Source organism: Myotis brandtii, unplaced genomic scaffold (assembly GCF_000412655.1).
Source record: "Myotis brandtii unplaced genomic scaffold, ASM41265v1 scaffold118, whole genome shotgun sequence".
In the NCBI taxonomy this organism is placed as follows: domain Eukaryota; kingdom Metazoa; phylum Chordata; class Mammalia; order Chiroptera; family Vespertilionidae; genus Myotis; species Myotis brandtii.
Window position 1 is genome coordinate 1,715,953 of NW_005354090.1, and position 22,345 is coordinate 1,738,297.

The 22,345-nt window shown below is 39.5% G+C and overlaps 1 protein-coding gene across 11 annotated transcripts in view; it reads right to left on the reverse strand.

The window, feature by feature from the left end:
- VPS8 (vacuolar protein sorting 8 homolog (S. cerevisiae)) overlaps nt 1-22,345 on the reverse strand; it is a 246,001-nt gene that overhangs the window by 199,927 nt on the left and 23,729 nt on the right. For 9 of the 11 annotated variants that reach the window (XR_001359954.1, XM_014530618.1, XM_014530628.1 and 6 more), the window contains exons 4-9: nt 21,569-21,699; nt 13,917-14,010; nt 10,368-10,400; nt 9,372-9,426; nt 5,242-5,247; nt 256-380 (exon numbers count right to left, since the gene is read on the reverse strand). Coding sequence is in view for 9 of the 11 variants with exons in the window: in XM_014530618.1 (XP_014386104.1) it covers nt 256-380; nt 5,242-5,247; nt 9,372-9,426; nt 10,368-10,400; nt 13,917-14,010; nt 21,569-21,699 (444 nt within the window). In the remaining 2 variants the exon portion in view is untranslated. Of the gene's footprint in view, nt 1-255; nt 381-5,241; nt 5,248-9,371; nt 9,427-10,367; nt 10,401-13,916; nt 14,011-21,568; nt 21,700-22,345 lie in introns of those variants that run through there. The other 2 variants (XM_005858444.2, XM_014530649.1) reach the window with 2 other exon arrangements.

Sequence of the window (22,345 nt, forward strand, 5' to 3'; positions counted from 1 at the left end):
TTATATTGTACACTTGAAACTAATATAATGTTATATGTGAATTATAACTAAATTTTTTAAAAATCACATACTCTGGCTCAGTCAATAACAATTACTACAAAATTTGAATAAGACAAAAGTGAGACTGAGCAATCTCAGCTCTATAGGCATGTCCCTTTATAACATATTTTGGTCTTCAAGATATTGATCTAGAGATACTATTTTTAAAAAGTGATTTCAACATTGTCTTATGGATAAAATAAAGTTCATATTTACCTGTCCTTTAGCAAAGCCACAGAGAAGTCTTGAGCAGTCGTTGTTAATACTGAGGGCAGAGATGGCTCCATACTGACCTCCAACACTAGTGCTACCCAGACAGAGTCGCAAGGCTTGATTCTGATCTAAAGAAAGCAATTTGTAAAATCAAGTGAAAGAAATGGAAGGAGTAAATAAATACATATTTATTATAGGCTTGTTTTCAAAAACTTGGGAGGTACCAAGAATCAACTGATTAAGTTACATCATTTTAAATACATGTATTAAGCATCTACTAAAGGCTCAACACAGAAAAATAATTCACAACTTGCTAACTCCATAAGAAACCTGTGTCTCTCCACAAACAACCCCTTTCATCGCTCTCATTCCATAATTGTATTTCTTGCTATTTTCAAGATGAAAAGTTACAGGGAATACCGCCTTTTTAAGTAGCTTTAAAAATTGAAAAATCAAATTTTATTAATTTAGAATTTGACTGAAATTTCCATTTCTATTACCCATGAAGAAAAGGTTTACTAAGCAAATTAACAGAACAAATAAAATTATAGTGTTTAACTACTTAACAGAATTATTTCAAGCATCAACACTTGATATGCTAAAAGCAAATAATTAAAATCTCTACTAGATTAAGTTATTTAAGGGCAAGGATTTTGCCTTAATCAAATCTGATATCTCCAGGAGGCACTCAAATATTTATTAAATGTTATTATCTAATAATTAAAAGAAATTTCTCTAGGGCGTCTCCTAGATAATGCTTATTTTGTATAGCGTTCATTACTGTACCCACTTGAAACCCATGAAATAAAAATTTAAATATAATAAGGCATGCCTACAAAGTGTAACTTTAGAGAGGAAAATAAATAAATCCACCACACTTGCACAATCTGGAATTCTCTCAACTCCCTCAGCAATTGTTTGTATCACCCTTCACTAGTATTAAAAACAATACAAAAGGCCCAAAATGGAGTCACTTTTGCTAAGCCCCCTATCACCAAACTAAGACTTAATACGTAATTAGTTTCGGTGTCTCCCAGGAATGGAATTTTAAACCAGTCAATCAGGAATTGCCTGGTCAGTACTAGTCAGGTAATCTGTCTGACAGACCCGTCATAAAGGAAGGTGACCCTGCCACAACCAATCTGCTTTTTGCTAGTATTAACTTCCTTGCTCCATTCCCTTCTGCCTATAGAAGTCTTTCATTTTGTATAGCTTCTGGGAGCTCCTTTCTATCTGCTAGATCAGCGATTTTCAATCTTTTTAGTCTCATGGCATACATAACTAATTACCAAAATTCTGCAGCACACCAAAAAGTGTATTTTTTTGCCGATCTTACAAAACAAAATAGGTATCATTTTGATTCATTCACATGGGATGGCTATTGTGTGAGCTGTTGTTACTTTTTTATTTGACAATCTAAGGGAAAAGAGGTCAGTGCCCTGACTAAACAGTCAGGTATTGCATGTTCTAAAAATTCTTACGTCACACAGGTTGCAAACTGCTGTGCTAGATGATGCAACCTGATTCATAAATCACTGAATTAAGCCAATAAGATCTTTAAAATTTACTTAGCCAAATTTTATTAATATTATCTACATGCTACTTTTTGGAGGTAAGTTTTCCACTATGAGAATAAGACCTCTGTAAGGCAAAAGTTGTACGTGAATAAACACTCCCAGAATACTAGCATGGTGCCTTCCTTACACTCAGCGGCATCTGACAATTATCTGAACAGTGTCCACATTTGCAACTCTTCCTTTTGTAAGGGTAGTTATCAGAAACAGCCACAAAACACGCATTCTCAGGTCTAGGAAATATTATGTAAGTCCTTTTGCCCATCCAAAGTTAAATACTGTAAGAATATTTTTCTATGTTCATAAACTGGCTCAAATAGTAATTTCCACCTTCCCAAGGAATTCTGACACAATTGATGGCTGTATGGTATCTGCCACACACAAAATACTTCTCGTTTACTGAAATCATTTTAGATTTTAGCCTTCTATGATGAATATTCAAAAAGGAGTAAAACTCATAAATATATAAGGGCTGATGTGTTTAAAAAGTCATTATCTTTATTCATATCTAGCATTATTACAACTACAGATTTTTTTCTACTTTCCTTATTTACATAGTTTTTCTTCCCTCCCCTAGTTTAATTCAAATTATTAAGATTTCCTTTATTTTCCTTACTCTAAATATGAAGTAACATTTTATTTTGCTTAACTGAAACTGTCTATAAAAACTGGTGTTTCCCATTATCCTTATCAGGATTGCCTTAAACAGTCAGCAGATTATACATACACCTTATTTTGCAAACTGTCACGATACAACGGTTGGGCAATAGTGTTCCATACATACCACTACTTTGGGTCATGCGTGTAGGCAATGGATGAACTGACAGTTAAGAGGACAAAGGCAGAAACTCCATTCCAGTCTCACAAAGCCCCCAGTCTGGGCTCCTGCCTTCCAAGCACAGAGTCCTGTCTGAATAGAGTCCTGCTGGGATCCTCTATAATCACTGCTTTGAGATCCAAACTTTACATAGTTCAGATCTACCAAACTTAGAGACAACCACTACTGCTTTCTGATTTAACAAAGTTCATACTTTAAATTAGACTAAGTATTATAGCTCAGGAAAAGTAAGAATAGGAGAATTAAAGTGTATGATAAAATAGAAAATAAAGGTACCATTAAGAAAGAGGAAACAGAGAAGAAAAGAGGAAAGGAAAAAGACAGTACGTGATTTGTAGGTTAAAAACCCAAACATGACTCTGCTTTCCTAATTATGGGTCCCCTGTACTGAAAACTAGCTAGACAAGAAACCAAATTATCAACCTTGGCCATTCCTGAAAGATGTATTCATTTACATCCAACAGGACTGTGTTAATAAAAATAATCTCAATTTGTTCTTGATTTTTACAATGTATTCATTATAATACATTATAGTGAATTATAATACATTGATAATGTCCCTTTATAAGATCACATGGCTATGAAGTGATGCACAATATATAAAATATAACCTATTTTAACTCCAAAAGATATTTATCAATTCTTATGGCTGGCTTTATACAATCTATTTTTACAGTACCATATTAACAAACTAGCTATTATAGAATTTAGACTAAATTCAGAAAAGGTAGATTTCTGTAGATAAAGGAAAACATAGTCTTATTGGAGTGGTTTCTTTGCTAGAGTTAACTAAACATTCTATAGTCCAAGTAATTCTGGACAATTCTGGGGAAAGGTACAAAAATAAAAATAAAACTTCTTTCAAACACTTAAATTCTGTAGTTACATGGACAGAAGCAAGAAAGATGAAAATCAGTGCTCTCTGCAAATTCAACTCTCCAGGGGCTCTTGATCTCAATTTAAATGTAAACATTCTATTCTCCCCCTACTCTCAGAAATCTCCTTTGTCTATCATTGGGGTGAAAAGATTAAATTAGTAACATCTCATTTCATTTACAAATTCACATAAAGCCACTTTTGGTTGGCACTGTCAACTTAGTTTTGTGTGTGTGTTAATTGGAGTGGGTCCTTATGAAGCAAATAGCTGGACAAGAAATAGGAAATGAAACTATCTTTTTTCCTATAAACTTCACAAAATTGGCATACAGCTTAAATGAGAAAAAGTACAAAATGGTATAAATGCAAGAGATTATTATTAACAATAAATAGATTACCAATTAATTAAAAGAACTTGTAGCCCAGGTATCACAAAAAGCACATTTATTTGACACTGCAATGAATTATACCTATTTCTTTTATTAGCATACCTTTCAAAGTATACTTCACTTAGGGTAGATCTCCTCGGTATATTCTGGGCTTAAGAGTAATGTGCTGAATAGCAAAGAAAAGTCACAAATAATGCATAAAGCCTATAATAGCTATCAAATCTAAATGTGAACATACTCCCAGAATTTTTCTTCTCTTTCCATGTACCAAAATTAACCCAATCCTCTATTTTTTTTGCCCCTAATTTGTTTTAACTAGTTCCTAAAGACTGTCAAAGTAGGAAATACCTAGATCCAAGAAGGAATCAAATTTAATTGTGTGTGTAGAGCTCTACTGTTATTGGCAGTATTCATCATTCTTCAGTATTACTCTTTTCTTATCCTTTGAGTACATTAAAATATTCTCTAAGACCGAAGGAGAAGCAAAGAGATATTAAGAAACATTTTTCATCAATGATTATAAAACAGCAAAAACACTTTTACCTGACCTCCATCTGACCAACACACAGAATTAAAGTTCTCACTCCCTCTGTAAAGGTTACTGACTGAACCCAGATAACACTGAATCCCCATGGCTACCTGGCTATTTTCCGGAATGCTGATCCTTACAAAGAGTCATTTGTGTTCATTCCCAAACTTGTTCATGCCATTCATGCCACTCATGTTACTGTACTTTACAAACTTAATTAAAAATATATAAACTGATGAAATAGAATGAAAAAGAAAGGGCTACCATTTCCATGAAAACTAAATGAATGCTTTAGAGAAACTTGGTAAAGATAAATTGCTTTAAAAATTGTCATAAAATAGGATGTGTGCAAGATAACTGCAGAAGATTTAATAGAAGTTTTATGAAAACCTAGTATTTTGTATTTGATTAATTCACAGGTGTCTACGCTCTTACCTCTTTTTTAAAAAATTAAAAGTGCAAATTTTGCATGACCCATTATTAATGCAGTTTATGCCAAAAAAGATGCTGCAGACCTCCATCTGGCAGATACAAACTCAAAGTAAAGGCTTTGGTATATATCAAAAGATTAAGGGGGAAATGAATATTTATATATTTTCAGTTAAAACATCTAAGGTATGCATAAATTTATAATTTTTAACAATTCTCTGTTTTAACTTTCAATTAGCTGGTTTTCTTCCATGAGCACTTCATAAGAGGGCACTGACTAATTGATAGCATTCTCTTTCAAAATTAAAAGGTCAAAAGAGAAAAAGTCACTCATGCAAACCAAAATTACTATACCTTTTCCTTTGAATCCATGGAGAAAAGATCAAAAGAGAGAAAGCAAGAGATCAGATCAAAAGTTCAGAGAAAAGACAGGTAAAATTTTAAGAGTTTAAGTGACAAACTATAGTTATCTATAAGAAGGATACTAATAGTGATTAATTGATGTCTCTAGAGTTTATGGTTATATTCGGGTATTGGTTATTGGAAAAGAGAAAAGACATAACATTCAAATTACAGCACAGTAAGTAAATCAAAGTTCATTAGGTTTGATAAAAACAAAATTAATTTTCATCCTGGCTGGGTGGCTCAGTTAGTTGGAGTGCCATCCTGTATACTGAAAGGTTGGGGGTTCGATTCTCAGTCCAGACACATACATAAGGCAACCAATCAATGTTCTCTCTCACATTGATGTCTCAATGTCTCTCTCTCTCTCTTTCTCTCTCTCTCTCTCTCTTTCCCTCTCAATCGATGTTCTCTCTCACAATGATGTTTCTCTCTCTCTCTCTCTCTCTCTCTCTCTCTCTGTCTCTCTCTCTCTCTCTCTCTCTCTGTCTCTCTCTCCTTCCATCACTCCCTCCCTCCCTCCTCCTTCCCCTCTCTAAAAAAAACAAAACAAAACAAAAAAACAAAACTCCCCCCCTCCCCCAAGAAGACAGTCTACTAAAGTATGCTAGCAACCTAAAAAATGGAAAACTAAGGACCTTGGGATAGGGAAACATCTTTATTAATATTTGAATTTTTGAGATCCTCATATAGGTAAGATCCAAGATACACAATAAATGCCATATATCTATAATTCCATATGAATAAGCAACACAGAAGTAGACACAGACACTGGGGTGGTGGGGGCTTGCCCTCAGGGATGGGAGTGGCCGGGTGAGGGGGATCAATGGGGGGGGGAAAAAGGAAACATACGTAATAGTTTAAACAATTAAAAAAAAAGAATAAACAACATACATCATTCTTTATAAAGCTTATAATGATTACTATTTTAATGTCCCAGGTTACTATTCCAATGGGGAATCTATTACTAATTAAACAAGTATGGTTCTTCCTTCTACACTTTATCCTATCATCAATGAAGATGTTTAAAACAATCAGCTTTAACCCAAGTCTTCAATCCAGACACTTCATAGTATTATTATTCTACCCAGGTTTTCAAGCAAACTTAATCAATTTGTTAAAACTCATTGTCCAAATATATGATTCTTACAAAAATGAGTAAAATTTATTAACACATAGTTAAAAACCCAAAGCACAATCAGAATATTAAGATTCTTTCTCAAAATATTCACTCTAGAATACTTTCTTTTCCATTAACTTATAATAAGACTACTATTTCATCAGAAAGCTGCTGGGATTTAAGGAAAATTAGGAAGCATGCCCAAGGAAATTAAGGAGACATTAGCAAAAGATAATATACTCTTCACCTTTGTTAGTTTTTGTTTTAATTATATTCATTTTAATTTGTTGCATTAAGCTCTACATGGGTTTTATTATAAGCAGGTACATATTCTTATAACTTCGTGGTAAGGAGGGAATGTTAAAACAGATAGAGTTGAGGAAAAGTAATGGTAAGTGGTAACAAAAACTCAACATTCATTCTGCTGACAGATAAATATATGCATTATATTCTATCCACTTTCACTTTAGTTCTTCTTTTCTTCATATATCTTGGAATTGGCCTCCTTTTCTCTCAGGACAGGAGAATTGCTCAGAATGGGGGGAATGCACTGATCTAGGATTCCATATTCCTTGATTCTAACCTTGGCTTTGTGCATGTCACTTAACCCCTCTGGTTCTCAATCACCTCATATGTAAAATAAGGGGACTGAACTAAATGACCTTTTAAGATCCTTTCCCAAAATCCTATCAATCCAATACCCGCTATGGTCCCCATAGGAAAACAAGCATTCCTACACCTGATAGTTGGTAAAACTTTCTGGAAGGCAACTAGACAATACATATTAGGCATGTTTAAGATGTTCATACCCTGACCTGGGATATGACTTAGGACTTTTAGGAATTTGTTCTAAGGAAGTAATCACATGTACAAAAATGCAGTAGCAAAGATGTTTACCACTATACTGTTTGTTTAGAAACAACCTAAATGTCTTATAGTAGGAAATTATTATGTAAATTATGGTGAATCCATCTAAAATAATATTATGTAGCCATTGAAAATAATGTTACAGATGAATATATAATTACATGGACAGATGTTCACTATAATGAAAAAGCAAGTTACAAATTACATGATCCCATTTGGGGGTAGGTATATGCACACAAGCGCACACACACACACACACACACACACACAGAAAAATATTAGAAGGCTATATATAGAAATGCTAGGGACTATTCCTGCATGGGAGAATTTGGTATTTAATATCTTCAACCTTTTGCTCACCTATGTTTTCTAAATTTTCTATTATGAACACATATCAATAATGGAATCAGAAAAATATTATTTAAAGAATAAATTTATAATTCTCTTGAGAGAACCAACCATATTTTTCATTTCCATTCTTCTCATCTCCAAACAATAAAATTCATATTTATGTCAATCACCTTTGAAAACACTAGGTATAAAAATCACATGATAAATAAGGCTTTGGGCATAATAAAAAATTTTATAAATAGGAAACTAAATTGTTCAAAAACAAGGGAAAATAACTAATCCTATATAATAAAGAGCTAATATGCTAATGGTCATGACACCCTCACGCCGTAACGACTGTTCAGCAGGAGGCTGTGTGCGAGGCAGGGCAGAGTCACTGTGTTGCTCCAGAGACAGGACAGAAGTGGGGAGGCGCCCAGAGGAGGCGGGCCCATCCCATGGTGGGGAGGGCGGAGGTGAGAGCCCGTAGCGCCCCGCCCTCACCAGTCCTTCGCCACCCACCACTCGCATTCAGAGCACCCCGCCGCCCACCTGCCAAGGGAAGGAGCGCAGCGCGCGCACCACCAGGAAGCAGCGCTCGAAACTCTGCAGCAGATGCAAGGCTTCCACACTCTCCTCCAGCGCCAAGATGGGGCGGAGCCGCCACATTGCTCCCGAGATGGGCAGAAGCGGGGAGGCGCCCAGAGGAGGCGGGACCAGCCCGAGGCAAGTCTTGGGACCAAGGGCAGGGCTTGAAGTGGCCAGAGAAGGCCAGAGGGGGTGGGGGTAGGGCCAGGCTCACTTGAGGTTAGGGTGTCAAGGCGGGGGGGCGGGCGGATGAGCAGGTGGGTGGGGTGTGTGTGGATGGGCGGGGCCACATGATTTTGCACACTGAGCCTCTAGTATAGTAAATAAAGATGTAAGGCCCACAAAGACCAAATTGTGGTTCTGCTATTAAAGTATCCCCCAGTAATCCTTCTATAATATCCTGTGGATTTCTTAATGAAATACAGTGTCATCAGGAACTCCATTTGAGATGAAAAAGACTTAAGATCCAGAGAACACTAAAAATGACAGAAAAATGTTTATAGTTTTTAAATTAAAAAATAAAATAAAATGTTCTTCTAGTAGTGTTGAATTCAAAAGCAAAGAAAGATTAATGAAACAGGGGTTAGTCTCAGACAGGAAAAAAAATGAGAAAATAAGTAAGATTAACCTCTTCCATATAAATGAAACTAGTTAAGTTCTTGTCTCAACCAAGAAAATAATTTGATTAAGGGCTAAAAAATTTATCAGTTTATGGTAGGGGATTTACAATGGAAAATAAAAAGAATTTATTGTCAGTGAGAGTTACTAAAAATTACTGAGAATGCCCAAGAACCTCTTTCCTGAAGATCTTCAAGAATACCTATTACTCAGATATGAATTAGGATTAAAAAAATCACCCTACCACTGACCACCAACAAAAGGCAGACAATATCACAACCCAAGTTCCCTTCCAACTTTGTATTCTTTTTGTCTAGGTCTACAGAGAGTCAACAGATATGACAGCTCATAAATTCATAAAGAAAATAAATTTGCAACAAGAAAATGAAGCTGAGTCAAGTAAGTTTTAACTATAAAAATACTGCTATTTTTCAAGTTCTTCTGTTTTTTCCCCCAAGAAAATATAGTTCACTCTGTAAACTATGATTAAAAGGCATTATAAAACCCAAAAGGATACTTAATATTTAAAGTAAAGAAAGTAAGTACTTGGAAAATTTACCAAATATTAAAGCCAATCCATGAGATGTACCCACTGCTATCAGACTGGACACTGCCTGAGAACAAAAGAGAAGATTATATTTTAAGATAGTAGAGCAAGGATCTTGAAATAAGCAGAGCTGAATTTGTTGGTCTTCCTTCCTCTAGGCAACAAATGACATACCAACTATTACAAATAAGGAGAATTTCATCTAAGAGGCAAAACAGGAAATGAAACTCAGGACATTTTATTTCTGGGACTCCCTCTAAATTTACTCTAAGGGTAAGAATCTCAAACTAGTATATGTTCAACATACTAGAGAAAAGCATGACACTTAACTTCCCTAAAGCAAAAATTCAGAGGTCCAGACAAAGTAAGAGGCACTAATGCTTCCCAATCAAGAATCTGCTATGAGGTGTGGAGAAGGGATTAGAAAGCTCTTCTCCAGTTTATTCCTAGGAGCCAAAAGACACCAGAAATGTTCAAAATTCAGCCGACTTCCTCACCATTTAACTAATAAAAGAGCTACAGGAGGCAGCTGGAACTAGTCAGGAAAAGAGGGCACTAGCGTGCTCTCAATATGCCCCAGTTCTCTATAATCACTTCACAGATTTACTTGGTAGGCCTGGCAAGAGGGTTCAGAGCTGTTAAATGTACTATTTACCGCAAAGTGATTTTACCAAATACTGTTTTCCACTCCCTATAACCAAAGGGAAGCCAAATCACAGAAGGAGCAAATTTACTTGGGCAGGGTAAAACCACATACAAATAAACCTGGAAAACGCTAATCATTATTCCATTGTGTGCTTGTCAAACAAAAGCCTGAAGAGTAATAATATACTAGAAAGAGAACAGTCAACAGGGATACATTTTAAATCTGGTAACTGGCAATAAGTGACTTATAAATTTATCATCACAATAACTTATGTAATAACTTTAAACATTAGAAAAATAAATCTAAGAAAACCAAATCAAATAGAAAGCTTATCTTTAAAGAATTATTTGAAGTATACTTACAATTGCTGTAGGCAACCCGGCATCTACTTTGTCCTAAATGAAATTTAGAAAAAAAAAAAAATACTTGAAAAGATATTCTCATTATAAAACAGAAAATGGTATAAGGCCTTTTCTTTACATAAACTTTAATCCAAATCAATTCAGACAGGAAATAGCACCTTTGTTTTTGCCCGTAAGAGAAACTACAAAAGTTATATATACCAACAAAATATCAAGAGCAAGAGAGTAAGATCATTTTATTTTACTCACTATAACAGATGCTTCAGGAACGGTACTGATTATAAATGAAAATGTAAAGGAAAAGAGAAAGAGGTTCCAGTCTCAATAATGTGAATAAAGTATACATACGATGGGTGAAAATAGTAGTACATAAAGATTTTAGAAAAAGAAAACATACACCAAAGATATTCTTCCTCTAAGTAGGAGTTTTCTATCCAGCAGATTATGCAATACCCCCTCAATAAAATCTGAGCAAGTTATATTCAGGCAGTTCTCAAGCATAAGAAAATCAAAAATAAAGTGCTAGTTCCAGCTCCTTACCAGTAACTGTATGATCCTGGGAAAGTCACCTAACCCTTCTGGATATTAGTCACTCATCTGTTCAAGAAATAGCAAACACTGCCCTATCTATGTCAGTGAGTTGTCCCAAACTAATATAAAGTATCATATAAAGGGTATCAATTTGATGCTTCTATAGCTTTAAATATTAGTAATGGATTACAATGATTAGCACTGTAAGAGCAAAGAGCTTTCACATACATATATTACACTATTTGATTCTTAAACCTGGAGAGATAGATAAAACAGGTGGTATTATTCTGATTTTTCAAATTAAGAAAATAGAAGTTTCAAACAGTTTAACTGACTTGCCCAAGATTATTCAGCAAGTGATAGAATCATGTCTCAAACTAAGGGTTTCTAGGTTCCAACCAGGCTCTTTATATCACTTCTGCATTTCTTTTCTATCAATGTGGTCAATTGGTTATCATAATCTCTCAGAAGGAAGAATCTCTTTTATCTGACTTACTGAGTTTCCCAGAAATTAACTTAAGAAACTTGCTCCAGTGCATAGGAATATGTATGAGGAGAAGCAATTACCAAGGTTGCTATGTACAATGTCCTGGAAGGCAGAATATACCCAACTTTGTATGGATATGTGTGTGTAAAGCTTGCCTGGCATAATGCTCAACAATGAAGCATGCAATATTTGCTAAACAATTGATTTGTGTCCCAGACAGAGAAAAAGAGTGAGATATCAGATGAGGAACATAAACGATACTCAAAATGGAACCTGAATAATGAAATTAGAAGTCAGCTGACTTTAAAAACTAAAAACCACATATGTGGAAAGCATTTTAGAGATTACAGAATTTTAGTACTGGTGTTGAACATCTTAGGGTAGTGGTTTTAAAAAATCAGATGCGTCAGAATCACCTGGGATACCTGTAAAAATGCAGATTCCTATGCAGTACATCTGGGGTGATGCTAGAGACCAAGTCAGTACATCTGGGGTGATGCCAGGAATCTGCATTTTAATAATCATTCCAGGATATTCTTACACATTACACACATTTTGCAAAAACATTATGCTAAGGCATTTCTTTTATTGTAGGTGATCATTAAAAGAATAAATATCCTTTAAATTTTAATTTGAATTAATTTTAAATATAGTCACATGTCATATTACTTTGAAGAGGTTTCCAAAATTAAACAATGAAGTTCATAACTTTAAAAGTTTCATCTCTCCCAAGTGTTCTCCAGGCGTGGATTACAAAGCCCTGATGATCAAGGCCCCAGGCAGCCCTAATAACATCACTAACCACATGGCTAAAGGCATTACTGAACAACTATTCAGGAGAGATATCAAAAAATATAACTAGCTTTACATGTTAATAAACCAACCATCACAGAAAAGCATACAATTTAAATTGAGCTGGTAATCCAGAATTAGGAAGGCAGAGTATGAAGACTGTCACAGGAAAAGCAGTTTTCATTTTAACATACCAAAGGAGCTCAGCCATAGCAATGAAATAAGAAGAGAATGCAAACACTCTGGGATTTATTAGAATTTTTTCCTCCTTTTCAAGAAAGAGGAGAAACCCTTTTAAATAACAGATTTATCTAATCATTGTTCAGTGTCTGAGTTTTAGTTCAGTCTCCATTATTCAAAATATTTTTAAAACTACACAGGTGGGTCAAATGACTGTTCTGGTTCATCTTGATTTTGAAAGGAATGAATTTCATCACCTACATAAGGATTAAATTCAGAAAACGTCATGGAAATGTAATCCTCAACAGGTGGTTCCCATTCTAGAAAATATGAGTTACTCTCCACCTAGAAGAGGAAGGACAAATGCCCCAAGTTTCCTCCATTGCTTGACTATCTCTCTATTTAAATTGACTTCATGATATATGAGCTGGGTCAGGGTATACGAACTGCCCACAGAGAATACTTCTTCTTCCTTTTTTTTTTTTTTTGGTATCTGCAATAAGAGCTTTAATAACCTGAAAATTGCAATGCGGTTATGGTGTCATAATGCTACTTCTGTATCAATCTCTTACTCTCCTGAAAAATCAAAACTTGGTCCACATCAAATATACAAAGTGCCAATTAAACTTCATGAAAAGAACATAAAAACACATCAAAGTTCTTGAGGTATGAATCTGTCATCATCATCATCATTATCATTATTATTATATACAGGATCTATATGTTGAATTAGCAGACTAAAATTGAAAGAGTACATAAAACTATAGGCTTGGGGGGGTATCAAAGAAAAATTTGATAACACATACCAGAATCAGTGTCTATTGTCTTGATGAACTATTAAATATTTTTGCATTAACCCACTGCTCTAAATCATTTTCAGAAAAGACCACAGATATTCTCTTCCAGCCATTTTCCACTGGACACATTCACCAATACCACCTCCATTTCACAACAAAGAAACACTCGACTTGGAGCCAAAAACCCCAATTTTAAGTAATTACTCTGCTCTCTCCTAACCCAATGATGTAAGGCAAGTTAATATCACCTCTCTAAACCTGACTTCTCACTTGAAAATAGGACATGGCTTTCCCTATTTTCAAAGTTCTAAGAGTAAGTAAAATAAGGTACATGAAAAGACATTGTGAATTATTTTTTCAAAAAAAGAATCACTCAGTTGTAAAAGATTCTGAACAATCATTTCTCCATATGAAAAGACTAAAAGAACAAATACTAACTCACCAAATACACAAGATGGCAACTAAACTGAAAAGGAATTTAAAGAAAAGGCAGATAGTGTTTCTTTTAGGCTTGCTGCCATATTTCATTAGGCACACCCAAGACTCTGAGCAGACCTTTATTTCATGGCCGCACTAATTTCTATGTCAAGATGTGTAGCCATGTCTTGCGAGTCAAAAATAATCACACAAAACCATGAAAGCCAGATTTTATTTTTCTTAAGCCTCGAGCCAAGAGAAGTGCTGTGCTTTGTTTTATGCTCATTCCTACTTCATTATGCCATTGCAGGTTATAAAGCTGGGGGGAGAGAACAAAATACTTACAGCTGCAGACACTATCTGAGCAGAAATTCCCTTCAAAAGTGAATGTCGCATAACTGATCCATGGAGTGAAAAAGAATCAGGTAACCTCTTCTTCCTAAAAAGAAAAAAAAAAAGCTTAAGAACAAAAAACAAAACTGAAAAGGCAGGGTCTCAAAGCTTTGAAAGAAACACACACGCACACACACATTAAAAACAAGAAAAGTGGAGAGGCATAAAGAGTCTAATAGTCCCACATTAAGATGTTGTATTAAACCCACATTGAACCTTAGAGAAGTCAGGCAGGAAAATGAAGAAAGCCGCAATCCTTTTTCACTGATTTAAACACTTCCATGCCCACCTTAATATAGCAAGAGGTTCTACTACTCACCAGAAGGTTGCCTATAGAGCACTCCTCCTGCCCTACATGTCTTCATCCCCTCTACCTGCCTTCTACCCTCGCCCACCTTTCTTGCCCTCCTCCTTTCTATAACCACCTTCTCATTCTTCAGCCAACCACCTCAAATTCCCCATTCACTATTCATTCTCTGCTGCTCCTACTAACAGCTCCTTTCATCTACTCTACTCATCATCATACAAAATATAATTTTTAAAACTTTTACCAAACATTGAGCACCTACTCTGTGTGACCAAAAGTATGCTCTGGAGATGCAAAAATAATCAAGTCCAGGTTCCTACTCTCAAGGACCTCATAGCCTGATGGTGAACCTATGACACGCGTGTCAGAGGTGACACGCGAACTCATTTTTTTGGTTGATTTTTCTTTGTTAAATGGCATTTAAATATCTACACTAATAAAAGAGAAACATGGTAATTAGCGTACGACTGCTACCCTTTTCATTGGCTAATCAGTGAGTATATGCAAATTAACTGTCAGCCAAGATGGCGGCTGGCAGCCAGGCACTGAAGCGAGCATGAGGCTTGCTTGCTGCGGACTCCAACGTTCCCCGCCTCACTTGCCGGCCTCTCAGCTGCAACTCTAAGCAACTATGTACTATGTTGCAAATAAGAAGCTAAACAAAACCCCAGAAACCGGCTTCCATTCAGCCAAGCTCGGACCGAAACATTGTATCTATGTTTTCAGCAACGAGGCCTCAGGGCTAAAGCTGGCCCAGAATAAAAAAAAAAAGAGAAGAAAACAAGGAGCAGTTGGAAGCTTTAGTCACTCGCCAGCTGGAAAACAGCCCTCAGCCCCTCACCCAGACTGGCCAGGCACCCCAGTGGGGACCCCCACCCTGAAGAGTGTGTGACCAGCTGAAAACAGCCCTCAGCCCCTCACCCAGACTGGCCAGGCACCCCAGTGGGGACCCACACCCTGAAGAGTGTGTGACCAGCTGAAAACAGCCCTCAGCCCCTCACCCAGACTGGCCAGGCACCCCAGTGGGGACCCACACCCTGAAGAGTGTGTGACCAGCTGAAAACAGCCCTCAGCCCCTCACCCAGACTGGCCAGGCACCCCAGTGGGGACCCACACCCTGAAGAGTGTGTGACCAGCTGAAAACAGCCCTCAGCCCCTCACCCAGACTGGCCAGGCACCCCAGTGGGGACCCACACCCTGAAGAGTGTGTGACCAGCTGAAAACAGCCCTCAGCCCCTCACCCAGACTGGCCAGGCACCCCAGTGGGGACCCACACCCTGAAGAGTGTGTGACCAGCTGAAAACAGCCCTCAGCCCCTCACCCAGACTGGCCAGGCACCCCAGTGGGGACCCACACCCTGAAGAGTGTGTGACCAGCTGAAAACAGCCCTCAGCCCCTCACCCAGACTGGCCAGGCACCCCAGTGGGGACCCCCACCCTGAAGGGGGTGTGACCAGCTGCAAACAGCCATCATCCCCTCATCCAGGCTGGCCAGGCACCCCAGTGGGGACCCCCACCCTGAAGGGTGTGTGACCAGCTGCAAACAGCCATCATCCCCTCATCCAGGCTGGCCAGGCACCCCAGTGGGGACCCCCACCCTGAAGGGGGTGTGACCAGCTGCAAACAGCCATCATCCCCTCATCCAGGCTGGCCAGGCACCCCAGTGGGGACCCCCACCCTGAAGGGGGTGTGACCAGCTGCAAACAGCCATCATCCCCTCATCCAGGCTGGCCAGGCACCCCAGTGGGGACCCCCACCCTGAAGGGGGTGTGACCAGCTGCAAACAGCCATCATCCCCTCATCCAGGCTGGCCAGGCACCCCAGTGGGGACCCCCACCCTGAAGGGGGTGTGACCAGCTGCAAACAGCCATCATCCCCTCATCCAGGCTGGCCAGGCACCCCAGTGGGGACCCCCACCCTGAAGGGGGTGTGACCAGCTGCAAACAGCCATCATCCCCTCATCCAGGCTGGCCAGGCACCCCAGTGGGGACCCCCACCCTGAAGGGGGTGTGACCAGCTGCAAACAGCCATCATCCCCTCATCCAGGCTGGCCAGGCACCCCAGTGGGGACCCCCACCCTGAAGGGGGTGTGACCAGCTGCAAACAGCCATCATCCCCTCATCCAGGCTGGCCAGGCACCCCAGTGGGGACCCCCACCCTGAAGGGGGTGTGACCAGCTGCAAACAGCCATCATCCCCTCATCCAGGCTGGCCAGGCACCCCAGTGGGGACCCCCACCCTGAAGGGGGTGTGACCAGCTGCAAACAGCCATCATCCCCTCATCCAGGCTGGCCAGGCACCCCAGTGGGGACCCCCACCCTGAAGGGGGTGTGACCAGCTGCAAACAGCCATCATCCCCTCATCCAGGCTGGCCAGGCACCCCAGTGGGGACCCCCACCCTGAAGGGGGTGTGACCAGCTGCAAACAGCCATCATCCCCTCATCCAGGCTGGCCAGGCACCCCAGTGGGGACCCCCACCCTGAAGGGGGTGTGACCAGCTGCAAACAGCCATCATCCCCTCATCCAGGCTGGCCAGGCACCCCAGTGGGGACCCCCACCCTGAAGGGGGTGTGACCAGCTGCAAACAGCCATCATCCCCTCATCCAGGCTGGCCAGGCACCCCAGTGGGGACCCCCACCCTGAAGGGGGTGTGACCAGCTGCAAACAGCCATCATCCCCTCATCCAGGCTGGCCAGGCACCCCAGTGGGGACCCCCACCCTGAAGGGGGTGTGACCAGCTGCAAACAGCCATCATCCCCTCATCCAGGCTGGCCAGGCACCCCAGTGGGGACCCCCACCCTGAAGGGGGTGTGACCAGCTGCAAACAGCCATCATCCCCTCATCCAGGCTGGCCAGGCACCCCAGTGGGGACCCCCACCCTGAAGGGGGTGTGACCAGCTGCAAACAGCCATCATCCCCTCATCCAGGCTGGCCAGGCACCCCAGTGGGGACCCCCACCCTGAAGGGGGTGTGACCAGCTGCAAACAGCCATCATCCCCTCATCCAGGCTGGCCAGGCACCCCAGTGGGGACCCCCACCCTGAAGGGGGTGTGACCAGCTGCAAACAGCCATCATCCCCTCATCCAGGCTGGCCAGGCACCCCAGTGGGGACCCCCACCCTGAAGGGGGTGTGACCAGCTGCAAACAGCCATCATCCCCTCATCCAGGCTGGCCAGGCACCCCAGTGGGGACCCCCACCCTGAAGGGGGTGTGACCAGCTGCAAACAGCCATCATCCCCTCATCCAGGCTGGCCAGGCACCCCAGTGGGGACCCCCACCCTGAAGGGGGTGTGACCAGCTGCAAACAGCCATCATCCCCTCATCCAGGCTGGCCAGGCACCCCAGTGGGGACCCCCACCCTGAAGGGGGTGTGACCAGCTGCAAACAGCCATCATCCCCTCATCCAGGCTGGCCAGGCACCCCAGTGGGGACCCCCACCCTGAAGGGGGTGTGACCAGCTGCAAACAGCCATCATCCCCTCATCCAGGCTGGCCAGGCACCCCAGTGGGGACCCCCACCCTGAAGGGGGTGTGACCAGCTGCAAACAGCCATCATCCCCTCATCCAGGCTGGCCAGGCACCCCAGTGGGGACCAATGTGGTGACGCCGAGCTCAAAAGGTTCGCCATCACTGGCCTAGCTAGAGGGACTAATAAGTAGTTCACTGGTAAATGTAAGGACAGCCCTGGTTGGTGTGGCTCAGTTGGCTGAGGGACACCATGCTCTGAGAGGTCACCGGTTCAATTCCTGGTCAGGGCACATGCCCAGTTTGTGGGCTCAATTCCCACTAGGGGGAGTGCAGGAGGCAGCCAATCAATGATTCTGTCTCACATCTATGTTTCTTTCTCTTCCTCTCCCTTCCTCTCTCTCTAAAAATCAATAAAAACATATTTTTAAAAAATTCAAGAATAATGTTAGAGAAGAAAAATCAATAAAACACTATAGAAATGAAATAAATCAGAATTTAATCCTGTTTATTAGGGGAATATCAGGAACAGCTATAGAAAAGAGATGTCTAATCTGGCCTTGATGAATACCTAGGAGTCTGTCAGGCTACAAAAAAGCACAAGCAGAAATATAAAGTGTGTGGGGAGGGGAGGCGCGGTGGTGGGGGAGGGGGGAGGAATGTGAGTACACAAAATACATGAAGCAAGAGGATGGGGGAGAGATGCTTAGAGATTAGGTCAAAATGGTAAGAAGGGTCCAGACTGATGCCATGACATTATTATATAGGCAAAATGAAGATGCCATCTCATCAAAAACATTTAAATTATGGTGGTTTCATACAAATTTTAGGATTGTTTGTTCTATATCTGTGAAAAATACCATTGGGTTTTTGTTTTGTTTTTAATTCTCACCTGATAGTATGTTTTTATTCACTTGAGAGAAAGAGAGCGAGACAGAGATGTGAGAGTCCTGCCTGTTGTGGTTCAGTTGACTAAGTATCATCCTATAACCCAGAAGGTTGCTGGTTCAATTCATGGTCAGGGCACATGCCCCATAGGAGGCATGTAGGAGTCAGCCAATCAATGTTTCTCTGTCACATCGATGTTTCTCTCTCTCTTTAAAATCAATGAAAGCATATAAAAAAAATTAATTAATTAATAAATAAAACAGTGATGTGAGAAACATAAATGGGTTTTCTCCTGTAGGTGCCCTGACCAGGAATCAAACTCGCAACCTTTTGGTGCAAGGGTGGATGCTCCAATTGACTGACCCACCCAGCCAGGGCATCATTGGGATTTTGATAGGGATTTTATTAAATCTTTAGATGGCTTTGGGTATTATGAACATTTAACAATATTAATCTATTAACATGGGATATCTTTCCATCCATTTGTGTCTTCCTCAGTTTCTTTCATCAGTGTACAGTTCTTTCACCTCCTTGGTTAAACTTATTCCTGAGTACTTTATTGTTTTTTGATGCTATTGTAAATGGAATTGTTTTATTACTTTTTCTGACATTTTGTTGTTAGTATGTAGAAATGCAAATGACCCAAATTAGCCAAAGCAACCTTAGGAAAGAACAACAAAGCTAGACATTACATTTCCTGATTTCAAACTATATAACAAAGCTATAGTAATCAAAGCAGTATGGTACTGGCATGTATTCCAATGGGACAGAATTGAGAGCCCAAAAATAAATATGGGCAACTAAAATCTGACAAGGGAGCCAAGAACACTCAACGGGGAAAGAATCCTTTCTCCATAAATAGTGTTGAGGAAACTGGATAATCATATGCAGAAGAATAAAACTATACCCCTATCTTACACCACTCACAAAAAATAAATGGATTAAAGACTTAAACATAAGACCTGAAACCATGAAACTCCTAGAAGAAAACATAGGGAAAAATCTCAACATTGGTCTTGGCAAAAAGCATTTTGGATATGACACCAAAAGCACAAGCAACAAAAGCAAATATAAATAAATGGGATTATATCAAACTAAAAAGTTTCTGCACAGCAAAAGAAATAATCAACAAAATTAAAAGGCAATCTATGGAATAATAGAACATATTTGAAAATCATCTATCTGATAAGGGGTCAATATCCAAAATATATAAAGAACCTTACAACTCAATATTAAAAAAATAAACAATACAAGTAAAATTATGGGCAGAGGATGTGAATACTATAGTAGACATTTTTCCCAAAAAGACATACAAATGGCCAAGAGCTATAGTACATAAAAAGATGCTCAACATCACTAATCATCAGCGAATACAAATCAAAACCACAATGATATATCACCTCATACCTATTAGGATGCTATTATAAAAAAGACAAGAGATAATTGGTGGTGAGTACCTAAGAAAAAAGAAATCCTATTGGTGGGAATGAAAATGATATGGCCGTTATGGAAAACAGTATGAATATTTCTCAAAAAATTAAAAATAGAACTACCATATATTCCAGCAATCCCACCAAAGGAAATGAAGTCACTATATCTGCACTCCCATGTTCACTGCAGCATTTTTCACAATAGTCAATATAGGGAAACAACCCAATAGTCCATCTACAGAAAAATGGATAAAAAAGATGTGGAGGGTGTGTGTGTGTGCAATATGGAATATTATTCAGCGATGAGAAAGAAAGAAATCCTGCTATTAGTGCCAAAATGATGGACACTGAGGGCATTATGCTATGTGAAATAAGTCAGACAGAGAAAGACAAATATTGTATGATCTCATATGTGGAATGTAAAAAAGCCAAACTCATAGAATAGTAGTTTCCAGGGGCTGGGGCTGGGGGAAATGCAGAGATGTTGGCCAAAGGGTACAGACTTCCAGTTACAATATGAATAAGTTCTGGGGAATCTAATGTACAGCATGATTACTATAGCTAACAATACTGTATATACTTGAAAGTTGCTAAGAGAGCAGATCTTAAGTGTTCTCACCACAAAAAGAAATGGCAATTATGTGAGGTGATGGAGGTGTTAACTAACCCTACTGTGGTAATCATTTCACAATATATGTATATCAAAGAATCACACTGTATACCTTTAGTCTACAGTGTTACATCTCAATTACATCTCAATAAAGCTGAAAAAGTTTTAAGTTATCTATTTATAGGAAACAGTGATGAACAGGTTAATATACCCAGCAACGGCCCCTAATCCACAAAAGCTGACAACCTAAAGAAGACAGCACTGATACAGGTGAAATTTAAGAAGAGAAGAAAAATACAGACAACTTTATCAACATTTAAGTTACACATGAATTCAATAAAGTATTTACATTATGCTTCCTCCACTTCTCTTTCCTTTTCATGTGCTCTCCAAGAATTTAGAAGGTGAAAAGCAGCCAAAATGAACTTATTTAGGGTTAAAAGTCCTTTTAACAAATCTTTAATCATCTTTGTGACTCTCCTCTGAACCCATTCCAAGGGAATGAAGGAATGTTGGAGCTGACCTTAGAGAGTGGGAAGAAGGGGGTGAGGCGTGCAGGGAACAGAAAGATGGTGAGTAAACCAAGCTCCATGTTTCTACACTGTGCCAGGTTTGATTTGTGCTCCCTTCAGGGGCTCTACTGCTTTGGGGAGTCCCTGGCTGTTATTACAGCTTCCTACTGGAGGTGCAAAAGACGGTGGTCATAGTACCCATCTTTTTATCCTCTCTCTTCAACAGTGCCAAAATCTTTAGGGCCTAATACGCATATTACTTCCACCCAAGTGGGGCTTCTACTTCCTATGCAGGGCTTCAGCAGACCATATTGCACTATAAAGAAATATTTAAATTTTAAATGATCAAATATTTCAATTATTTGCAATTGTGATTTCAATGTATACGTACTTACCTTTTTAAGTTGGTCCTGTCACCACTATCTGAGCTTGCCACAGATGACGTATCATAGGAGTGAGAATCAATAGTATCAATGTTTAACAATGTAGGATCCTCAAGAACAAAGGACTCATCTTCATCATCAGTCTAAATTGAAAGAATATGGATCAATAAATTCAAAATTCCAAAAAATCTGTAAGTCAGATAGGCATTAATAGGTTTCTCCAAAACATCTGCATGCTTATTTTTGCTTTACACCTCTTTTCCACGCATTGTTATTGACCAGAGAGGCATAGTACAGAATTAAATTTCAACTCTAGATAGACATCTTTCTACAAAAAGTTCACTCCAAAAATGTCTTTCTTGTAGCAGGAAGAAGGAGCAATTATGCAGATTATTGTTAGCTGCAGAATATTTCTTAAAATTCAAATTTGTATAGATGTGCTTCTAGTTAACTAACAGTCAATGGCTAATTAGAAGAAAACAAATACCACCTGACTATAAATAGTGCACAATGAGAAATATGACAGGCAACACAAGAAAGGCATTATGGGTTGGAAAGAGCATGTGCAAACACAGTGATTTCATAATATGGATTTTGTCCATGGAAAAAGAAGTAGTCCAAAATGACTGGAGTATATGAGGAGGAGTTGGAGGTGATGGTAGAAAGAAAAATAAACTATAACACAAATCATAAAAAGCCTTATATCCCATTGAGCTACGTGATAGCAGAGTCCATGTCTTTCTAGTCCACCACTGTATCCCTAGTGCCTAGTACAATACCTGACACATA